At 48.6% G+C, this 10,988-nt stretch overlaps 1 protein-coding gene across 2 annotated transcripts in view; it reads right to left on the bottom strand.

The window, feature by feature from the left end:
- LOC130586768 (polymeric immunoglobulin receptor-like) overlaps window positions 1-10,531 on the bottom strand; it is an 11,402-nt gene extending 871 nt beyond the window's left edge. Inside the window, exons 1-10 of one of the 2 annotated variants that reach the window (XM_057387670.1) lie at window positions 10,435-10,531; window positions 7,313-7,408; window positions 6,338-6,667; window positions 5,858-6,187; window positions 4,536-4,859; window positions 3,337-3,651; window positions 2,247-2,367; window positions 1,643-1,761; window positions 293-421; window positions 111-169 (exon numbers count right to left, since the gene is read on the bottom strand). In XM_057387670.1, the coding sequence (XP_057243653.1) occupies window positions 111-169; window positions 293-421; window positions 1,643-1,761; window positions 2,247-2,367; window positions 3,337-3,651; window positions 4,536-4,859; window positions 5,858-6,187; window positions 6,338-6,667; window positions 7,313-7,408; window positions 10,435-10,477 (1,866 nt within the window). In that variant the 5' untranslated portion in view covers window positions 10,478-10,531. Of the gene's footprint in view, window positions 1-110; window positions 170-292; window positions 425-1,642; window positions 1,762-2,246; window positions 2,368-3,336; window positions 3,652-4,535; window positions 4,860-5,857; window positions 6,188-6,337; window positions 6,668-7,312; window positions 7,409-10,434 lie in introns of both variants that reach the window. The other variant, XM_057387671.1, reaches the window with a different exon arrangement.
- Window positions 10,532-10,988: the final 457 nt, after the last annotated feature.

Raw genomic sequence — 10,988 nt, 5'->3', positions numbered from 1 at the left:
ATGGGGCAGGGAATGGGGCAGGGGATGGGACAGGTGAGACACCCCTGGGATGGGGTAGGGGAGGTGGCCACATCTCCCAGGTCAGTGGCCCCTCTGCTGCCTCCTCTTACCCTTTTCACCTTCTTTGCATCGGCGGCGCTTTCCGCAATGCCCGAGGTGGTGATGAACTCTGCGGGCAGAGAAGGGAAGGGGTTGGGGAGGGGACAGTGGCCTCTGTGGCTGCTGTAGGGTCCCTGAGCAAGGCAGGAGTGCCTGGGGCTGGGCTGGGATCCCAATGGATGGAGTCACTCACCGTCCCCTCCTGCGGGGGTCTCCAGGCTGTCCCGTACGCTGTAGCCGTTGTTGCTGGCGCTGTAGTCCCKGGCGCTCTCAAAGTCTGACATGCTGATGTTGGTCCTGTAGCTCCCCACGGACACCAGGTCTGGTGACAGGGACGAGAAAAACACTTCAGGCTTCGCTCACAGGGGTGGGAGCGCCTTGGCATCCGACCCCTGTGTGCCGGGTGACGCTGAGTGACACAGAGGGCAAAGCTATGGGAGGGCTGAGGCTGGGAACTCGGGGAGATGGAGCTCTGTGTGTGGGGTCAGTGTGGATGGGGTCAGCTTGGATGGGGAATTGGAACCCCATGGATGGGGTCAGTGTGGATGGGGTCAGTGTGGATGGGGTCAGTATGGATGGGGAATTGGAACCCCATGGATGGGGTCAGTGTGGATGGGGTCGGGGCAGTTGGAGCCCCATGGATAGGGTCAGTATGGATGGGGTTCCTGAAGGATCAGGGTCCTGGAGCCCTGTGCATGGGGTCAGTGGAGGAGTGGGGTCCTGCAGCCCCATGGATGGGGTCAGTGGGAGTTGGAACCCCATTAATGGGGCCAGTGGAGGAGTGGGGTCCTGGAGCCTCATGGATGGGGTCAATATGGATGGGGTCAGTGTGGATGGGGTCAGTGGATGATCAGGGTCCTGGAGCCCCATGAATGGGGTCAGTGGGAATTGGAACCCCATGGATGGGGTCAGCATGGATGGGGTCAGTGGGAGTTGGAACCCCATAGATGGGGTCACTGTGGATGGGGTCAATATGGATGGGGTCAGTTGGAGCCCCATGGATGGGGTCCCTGGAGGATCAGGGTCCTGGACCACAATGGATGTGGTCAGGGGGAGTTGGAGCCCCATGGGTGGGGTCAGGATGGATGGGGTCAGGGGGAGTTGGAGCCCCATTAATAGGGCCAGTGGAGGATCAGGGTCCTGGACCTCCATGGATGGGGTCAGTGGGAGCTTGGTGCCCCATGGATGGGGTCACTATGGATGGGGTCAGTGGGAATTGGAACCCCATTAATGGGGTCAGTACGGATGGRGTCCCTGGAGGATCAGGGGGAGTTGGAGCCCCATTAATGGGGTCAGCAYRGATGGGGTCAGTGGGAATTGGARCCCCATWRATGRGGTCASYAYGGRTGGGGTCAGTGGGARTTRGAAYCCCATTCATGGGGTYACTATGGRTGGGGTCAGCACKGATGGGGTCCYGGGAGGAGCAGGGACCATCCCTGCCCATCCTGTTGTGTCACCAGCAGGGCAGCTCAGCCCAGCTCTGGGTTAGGCTGGGATTTAACRCTGCTGCTGCTCCTGAGAGCCCAGRCAGGCGGGGGCTCACCAGATCTCTTCAGCTGCCGGTATTTGAAGATGGCAAAAGCTGTCACAGCGATCAGGATCAGGCCAGCCAGAGGGCCCAGCACCAAGGCCAGAGTGTTGGAGCCACGGCTTTCATCAGAGCTGGAACAGAGGGGAGCAGAGATCACTAAAAATGATGCACTTGAGGGTGCAGCAGGCTCAGAGTGTGCAGGATGGGAATTCTGGGTGAGTGATGCAATTCAGTCAATAAACGGGATGCTAGCACAAATAAAAATATGGGCTAGAGGTCAGATTAAAACAGCTCCATCAGCAGCTTGGTCATGAATGTGTGGAGGAAAGCTTTTCAATCTTAGCAGAAGTACTCTTTCAAATACTTGTTTTATACCTGGAATTTCTACTAACTTCCTTCTGATACAATTTTCTTGAACTGGAGATTAATTTTGAGTCATCTTGCCCTTTGCTGTCACTTTTTATCTTCCCTTTAGGGGTTTAGAGCAAAGTTCTTTGGGGATAAGATCTTTTTGTGTTGCTAAACAACACAGGCAGGGTGTACAAACACAGCACCCGCAGTGAGCCCATAAAAACCCCAAAAAAATGAGAAATGACAGGGGGTGGAGGGGACCAACCTTTCTGGGGCAGCTCCTTTTCGCACCTCAGCGTCGTTGTAGGCTCCTCCTGGGGGAACAGCTCCGGATTCTGAGCTGGAATCAACGTCCAGGAGCTCTGGGCTGTGCTTGGCATCGCTCCCTGCGAATCCCAAGGATGGAAGGAGTGTGGTCACTGAGCAGCAGCATGAGAATGGGGCACAAAAATTATTTGGAGGTGTTTGGTGGATGTGGAGCTGCTATGGGGTTTGGCTTTCCATGGGGTGCTCTTCAAAACAGACATTCGAGGCCTGCAATGGTCTCTCATCAAAGAATTTACTGCAAAAATCTCAAGTACACTCTCTCTGCCTATGAACTTTAGAAAGCATTTCTAAGCAAAAAGCCTTGCATTTCTAAGTTCTGCCTTTAGTATTTCCAGAACCAGTTTTACATCCTTGCTTTGCTTTTATTCCTGGCTCCTGGCCCACCAAAAGCAATGAAATGAAGTTGTTTCTCTCTCTTTTCACTTTGACCATCACCCATTTAGGATGGTTAAATATAGGATATCCAGTGCTCTACTGTTCCTCTGCTTCTAACAATGTCCTTGCCCCCAAAGCCATCTAAATCCCAAAATACYCCACCAAAGCTGAGAATTAAACCCCTTGCTGGTGGTGCCAGTCTTCCCTCTCCTGCTCCACATGGTTTCCTGTTCACTAAGATGAGGAATTCCCTAGAGCAGGATCTCTGACCTACATCAGTTCCTCACCTGAAAAACGCCAGGTGTTGCTTAAACCAAGCGATGCTAAAATTGTCATGGGAATTATTAAAAAGGATGGGGTTAAAAGTGAAATAATTAAAAAGGACGGGGCTAAAAGCGAAATAATTAAAAAGGATGGGGCTAAAAGGGAAATAATTTAAAAGGACGGGGTTAAAAGTGAAAATGGCACGGAAATAAGTGAAGTTTAAGTCTGGGTTTTTTACGACTGGGAAGTTGAAAACACTGATGGCAAACTGCGATGCTGGGATGCTGCTGGGTGACAACGCTTCTGTTTTGAGGTGCTGCAGCCTAGTGGTGATGGAGAGACCTTTCCAGGCACAAGGACGGGCAGGAATGGCCATCCCTGGGGCTCACCTGTGGTCACCTGCAGCTCCACGGCCACGCTCTCTCCGAAGATCCCATTACGCTTCACCCCGCACCARTACCAGCCCTCGTCTTGCTCCGTCACCGGGTCAAAGCTCAGCACCATGGTCCTGTTGGATGTGCTGCASGTGGCCTCGGGCCCTGCTGGCCTCTGCTCCTGGGCTGGCACCTTGGGGCAGCCAGTCTCGTTCCACTTGCACCAGTATTTGTCGAAGGAGTAGTATTTGCARGGGTAAGAGCAGGTTAATTCCACCYTGGAGCCCRCTTGYGCCTGCACTGTGTTCTCTRCCTTCAGTGAAGGCTCTCCTGMRAGGRCAAAYKGGGCATTTTAGGGCAGGTATTTAKATAAAGTTAGCATTACTCAGCATTTAAGTTAGAATCAAGACTAAAAATGGAAGTTGGCATCTCTTGCCTCAGAATCTTTTAGTCCTKYTGCTRGAGCAGRAATAGCCCACCTGTAGCCACAGGGGCTTGACACAGCTRTTGTATGATCTTTATCTGCCAATAAAAATGTTGGYTGGTAGTCACCAGCTAAATTGTGAATGTTGTTCTGTGTATGTGTTGGGTGAGAATAGTAGGCACAGTTTAAATGTGGTGAATTTTTAGTAGGTGAAGATGTAGTAATGCATTTTGTGAGAATAAAAGTAGAGCATTTCTGGTGTGAGTGGTTCCCGTGCTGGGGATGGCACTCAGCAGGGACAGGGGTGCAGCTTGGAGGGGAAGTGCTCATTGAGATGTTAAATTAACACTAAAAATGTTGTTTATGGTTCTTTTCTTGCAAGGTTTAAGAAATATTTCATTAGAAATATTTGTGCATTCCCTGGAAAAGATGCAGAAAATRTAAAAAAAAACGCATTTRCAAAATGTTCATYATCTCGTAATCTTCGTGCTTGGAGGATGTGAGGGTTGTGGCTGCTTGAAGTGGAGAGAAATAGAGATTTTGATTGCTGCTGTCAAGGAATGGGATGGGAAAGAGGGAGTTGGKAACTCTGTTCCTGCCTGTGATGCCCATGGATCTCAATTTTCACATTTTTGTGGAATTTCTGGGAACAAAATTGAAATGTTGTGAAGCTGCTGGGGTGGGCTCAGGCTTGGAAAGTTCCCAAAATCACGACTGCTCCCTTGGGGTGTTTTGGAGGCTGCTCTGTTCCACCAGAGCAGGCAGAGAACCTCCAGCACGCAGCTCTTACCTTCCACCACCTTGAGCTCCGTGGATGATTGCTGCTCCTTCAGCTCGTTGGACATGCACCAGTAGTATCCCTGGTCCTTGGGGCGCAGCTGGTTCAGCACGATGGTGAGGGTTTTGTTGGCTTGGTTCTCRAACATGGCCACTCTCCCCAGGTACTTGGGCGACACGTAGCCGGCGTTGTCGATGATTTTCTCACAGCCCTGAGGTCTCCACTTGCACCAGATCCTGCTGGAGGATCTCCGCAGAGGTTCGTAGAGGCACTCGAAAGTCGCTGAGCTTCCATTTTTTCCGATGACCGCGGTCTTTAGCTGAGGGAAGTTTTTGTCTGGTGAGAAGAATGAAATGAGCAGTTATTAACGTCTCACTTGTGCTGTCCCAAGAAAATCAACATTTTCACRTCAAACAAGGCTCAAGCAAGGCCAGGCAAAGCTCAGGGGTGCAGCCAGCAGGAAATCATCCCAGCACTGCTGGGAATTCACCCTAAAGGATCAGTCAGGCCTTGCTTTTTCCCAAATTCACTGRGGCTTTGTTGGTTTTGTGGACAGACATTCCAAAGTTCTGTTCCTTTTGCTAGAGGGGACATCTCCATCTGTCACTTTGGGGTTTAAGGAATTGGGGTTTGAGGAGACAAATTCAAAGCTTGMTTGCCTYGGGCTGGGAGGAGGAATTTGTCTCYTGGAGTTTTGGGCTGGGGGAGAGAGCTACCCACTGCTGGGAAAGTTAAACCTGGGTACAAGCTCTGTTTAGTGGTGGTTTAGTACATTATAGATGTAATCGTTACAGATATAGTTAAATAATATAGTTAAATTATATATATATATATAGTTATATAGATATAAATATATAGATATAGTTATATAGATATAGTTATATAGATATAGTTATATAGATATCGATATAGTTATATATATTATATAATATATATATATATAGATATAGTTATATAGATATAGTTATAGTTACATAGGTAGTTATATAGCTGGTTATATAGATAGTTAAAAAATATAGTTAAATTATATATATAGTTATAGATAGTTATAGAGAGAGTTACATATATAATTATATAGCTAGTTATATAGATAGTTAAATAACATAGTTAAATTATATATATATATATAGTTATATAGATAGTTATACAGATAGTTATATAGATAGTTATAATACAGTTAAATTTATAGGAAGAAGCATCCAGGAGAAATATCTAGGTGGATAATTGGGCTCTGCAAAGTGAAATTCAAGCTGATACTAAATAAAGTGAGATTTTTTGATGCTGCTGAAGGGAGGAAGAGAGGAAGGGGAAAAAACACTCTGGGAACAGCTCACCCTCATGGACAAAGACATCCAGTTCCTTCGATTTTCCGTCCTTGCCGTACTCCCCGGCCCCACAGTAGTACAAGCCAGTGTCACCCCAGTCCATCTGCGTCATTGTGACGCTGAACGAGCCCGGAGACCCCTCAAAGGTCAGCAGRACCCTCCCTGTGAAATCCTGATCGATGTTCTGGTGGCTGTCGGCGATGTTCCGGCAGCCGTCCTTCTCCTTCTTGCACAGGTATCTCCTCCAGTTGGCGGTTTCGGGCCCGAAGCTGCAGGACACGGTCCAAGTGCTGCGGAGTTTCACGTAGAAGAGCTCGGCAGGCTCAGGGACGGGCGGGGCTGGGCACAAAAACACGGTCAGGGGCTGCAGGGAGCTGTTGTGAGGCTCTCAGACAGCGGGCAGGCCATTGCTGGCGCCTTCTTTAGCAAGGAGAGGGGGGAAAAGTGAGAGAAAATGGTGTTTTTAGGGCATTTCAAGGCTGTGATTACCTTCAGCAACACTGAGAATGACTTGGTGGGACAGCCCTCGGCCGTTGACCCCAATCCCGCACTGGTAGGTGCCAGCGTCGTCCGGCACCAGCGCCGAGATGTTGACCTGGAAGCTCTCGGCGTYGGGGTGGTCAGTGAGGGACACTTTGCCCTGGTACTGGGGCTTGACGAAGCTCGTGGTCACCACCGTGTCGCAGATGGAGCCCAACATTTTGCAAAAGTATTTCCTGTCCTGTTTGTTGGTTGGTGTGGGCGGATAAAAACACCGCACGGTGACGGATCCGCCGAGCACGCCGTGGACCTGCCGTGGGCCGAACACGGGGCTGGAGACTGCGGGGACAACGGGCGGGGTGTGAGTGTCCCTGGTGCCACACCAGGAGCCACGTGTCACCAGGGAGAGTGGCCTCAGAGGGGTGAATGTGGCCTCCTCTGTGCCCATGGGGGATGTCCAACATTTCAAACTTTCTCAGTGCTTTGTCTGGAGCCATTTCACACCCAACGAGTGTGAAAAATGGTGCAGTAAGTGTTGGACTGTCACTCCCTGGTCCAGCAAAACCTTCACCCACCCAGAATGGCTTAAGAGCAACCTTTTCTTCCTTAATGAGGAAATTAAGGGTAACCTTATAACAATAAGAGTAGCCTTAATGAGGAATTAAGAGTAACCTTTTCTTCCTTGATGAGGAAATTAAGAGTAATCTTTTCTTCCTTAATGAGGAAAAAATAAAAAAGAGAAACCAGACAAAARARGGAGAACTCATACAGATTTGTTTACYCCTCTTCTTACAGAAAAGGTCTTACTACTTAATTTAATTTCCTAATTCCTAAAGGGAACGGGTGGACCTGGGGCTGCACAGTGTTGGCTGCCCCAAAGGTCCTGTAAGATGAAAATGCTCTCCCAACCCTCCTCCTCCCTTCCCAAGGCCACCCGAGGTCCTTGGCCACCCCAGGACTGTGTCCCACACGGGTGACACTCACTGGATGCCTTGGGGGGGTGTCTGCTTCTCACAGCTTCAGCTGGGAGCAAGGCGAGCAGGAGGATGAGCGCCAGTAAAGTCATTTTTCTTGCATTCCCTGGAAAAGATGCAGAAAATGTGAAAAAAAAAGCATTTGCAAAATGTTCATCATCTCRTAATCTTCRTGCTTGGAGGATGTGAGGGTTGTGGCTGCTTGAAGKGGAGAGAAAYAGAGWTTTTGATTGCTGCTGTCAAGGAATGGGATGGGAAAGAGGGAGTTGGTAACTCTMTTCCTGCCTKTGATGCCCATGGATCTCAAACCAACACCCCAATATTCCCTCTGGCACAGAAATTCTTTCTTCCTGACTGAAACCTGTATTTAGTGACTGGTCTTTGCTCCCCTGTTCTCTCCAAGGACACACAAAAGAGAAAAAGGGGAATATTTTCTCACATAGAAAAAGGAGAATATTTTCACCTCTACCTCTTTTTCCTTTCCTCAGCTGCCGAGGAACTGAGCGAGCTGCAGGGATTCACCTCAGCCCTGCCCCTCCAAAAATAAAATTTTATGGGCATTTCCTGAGCACAGCTCTTRATCCACCTGCCTGTTCCATGTTCATCGAGGCACCGTGTTGGAAGGCACCCATGCGAGATGATGGTAAATAATTTGATTTGGGGCATCAAGTGACACAGTTTTATTGAGGGTAATTCCCAGCAGAAGAAAAAAGGGTTTTTATTTCCCTGTTGAGATGAAAAGTGCTCTGTGGTGCCTCTTCCTTGTATTGTGATTTCTCGTTGCTYAATGGCCACTCGTCCGTGGTGAATAATTAACTCGCCGAGCATGAAAAATGCTCTTTCAAACACATCCCCGAAGCAGCCAGCCAGGCAAACACAACCAATTCTGCAGAAAGCAAACAATGGGGCACAAAGAAGGCCTTGATGTTTGCCCCTGGCCAGCAGCAGCTCCTGTGGCTGATGGTCACTCACTGCTCTGCAGCTCCGTGGTGCCAGCAGGACCCCGGCTCAGCCTCCCCCATTTTGGAAAAATTGAAATAATCTGCTGYTCTGATTTATTCTCCAGAAATCCCAGCTGTTTTTGGGGTACAAAAAAAGGTGTGGAAGGTCATTTCCAGGACACTTCCCTGGAGGTGGGTTGGGACCATCGCCTTCCTCTCCAGAGCTATTTTATGGCTTAATTTTTATATTTTCCATGTTTCCAGCAGCAAGTGCTATCTGGCCGGGTTGACTCTTCAAAATCTCATCCATCACAAGACCTACCCTAAGTTTCTGTTGTGCTTTTGGGGTTYTGTCAGTGCTAAGCAGAAATTCCTTCAGATTTTTGACGATTTTGGAGAAACCAGGACCTGCCCCCTGAATTGTGCCAATCTGTGCTCTCTCTGGTTACAAAACACCAAAGTTCAGTTCCCAAATTCTGCCGAATTCCTGCTGCAGGGATTGCCAGGGATCAGCCCAGTGCAGCCCATTAGATATTAACCATTGCTCCTGACAATGACCAGAGTCAAGGTCGGGCCATGGGACAGACAAAACACCGAGGTTTGGTTGGGACATTTGGGTGACATTTGTCAYCGCAGCCTGGGAGCCCTTCTGGCTTTTTGGGGAATGTTTGCTGTTGTTCAAACAGTTGAGAAATAATAACATAGAGTTATATATCTATCTATCTATATATATTTAAAAAATTCTATATATTTTATATATAAGCGATATTTTCCCCTCAAATCCTTTTGACCCATGGGGAAGCTGTGCAGCTTCAAATTGTCATTTTGAGGAGGTGGTGAAGGTTTCTGTGCCCAGAAATAGGGCACAGCAACAAATTTCATTTACATTTACAAATTTTATTCACATTTTAATTGCCCATTCAACTGCTTATCTTGCCTTACTGTGAGTTTTAAGGAGCCACCAATCCACCCCATTTCCATGGGGTTAAAAATGAGCAATCACCTTCCAGATAAAAGACCAAACTGACCCAAACACATGGAGAAAAKAAACATTTCCAGCTCCAAACAGATRCCTCCTTTACAGCATRGMRGGAATAAAGAGGTGCTCGTTGTGTGATGCAGAAACACCRAGGTGGAACTTGCTGAAGATTATTAGGGTTTATCAAGAAATCAGYRTTTTTTAGGACMCTCCTAATCCAGAGAAGAAATTGCACAAAATGAGCAGAGAGCCCTGAGTGCAGKGACTGAAATCCCAGCTGAGATTGTGCTGCTGGCCCAGTTTTATTTCCTTTCAGCTGTTGGACCCGCTCTGCACCAACCTGAGGCCGATTTTAGGTTCTTTAAGCTGCTGGATCCCCCATCCCCCAAACCTGTTCCTTTTCAGGTCTGACCTTTGTGGTTCATTTGTTTCTTGGGCTGGAAAGCGAAAGCAACTCCAACACTATGAAATTATTGGAGTTTAGTTCTCCTCTTCCTGCAAGGAGCAGGAACATCCCATGGCCACTGGGAACCTCAGTGCAGAGGGAGGGATTCATTAACAATTACAATGAGCTGATATTTTATTAAATCTATAGGAATGTTCCTTTGCAGAGAAGGAATTGAGGGCTGCAGGAACCCCCACCCTCACTGCTGGGCTCTGATTTCACTTTTAGGACACCACATCCAGCCCGTTCATTAAGMTCAGTTTCTATTTATCTTCCTCTTAACTATTTCTAATTATCTCAGGGAGCTTCGAAAGCAGCTCCTTTAGGGCACAACTGCACCAATTCTCTTCTGAAATCTCAAAATCTGCCTGCTGGCATTCAAGAGGCAGCAACGACCTCAGGCTGAGTCGCAAAATTTAGATTAATGCAGTAATATTTACTGACATTTGTTATTCTCTGTGTTTAAACTTAATGCAGATATTGTAATGATAATTAATCTTTTTTTTCCCCCTAGAAATTAAATATTAGGAATCTACTGCAGAGGAGAAACCATGACTGTCCTAAGCATGTTTTTATGGTTCTTTCAGATGAAATCAGCCCCTCACCAGTGAGACCTGAACACGAAATTTTTCCAAACCTCTGCTTCCCTCCCGAGTGAGGAACATCCTCAAAGGTGACTCAAGGCTCGAGTTCCTCTCCTTCCCCACCTCTAAATGGCACCAGGGAGGGTTTTGCATTTGCAGAGATTGATTTGCAGCTTTACTTACACTCCAGGCTCCTCTCAGTGCCGGGCACTTCTTTATTCTCCATCGGGTGACCCCGGTCCCTCCTGTCCCGTGTCCCTGTCCCGTGTCCCTGTGGCACTGCCAGCCTGGTTTAAATACTCCCTGCCCTGCTGGCCCTGCTTTTCCACCTCTGGTGCCTTAAAGGAATAGCACCCACAGCCCTGCCCAGAGCCCAGGATGGCCCCAGGGCGCCCCTGTCCCTTTTGGGAAGGAGCTGGTGGCTCTGTGGGGTCACATCCCTGGAGGGTCCTTTGAGTACCCCAATGCCAGATTTGGGATTCCTGGCTTCACCTCGTGCCTAAAAGCAGGAATTTCTCCAGACTGGGGGGCCCGTGGAGCTTTCCTCATTCCCTTAGTGACCATGGAGGAGTTGGAACGGGATGGAAGCTCCCACCATGCCCGGGAGCAGCAAGACCCCGAGCTGGAATTGGGGTCTTTGATTTGTCAAAGGCAGCCTTGGAAGTACCTTTGGTTTAGCTGAGGGCGTTGAGCTCCTTCCTTCCCATAAATGTGCAACTTTTGGGGTGAGGAAGGGA

This window comes from Malurus melanocephalus, unplaced genomic scaffold, assembly GCF_030028575.1.
Source record: "Malurus melanocephalus ecotype Western Australia unplaced genomic scaffold, MMel_1.1 scaffold_1290, whole genome shotgun sequence".
Lineage (NCBI taxonomy): Eukaryota > Metazoa > Chordata > Aves > Passeriformes > Maluridae > Malurus > Malurus melanocephalus.
This window is presented reverse-complemented; position numbering and strand designations above follow the sequence as displayed.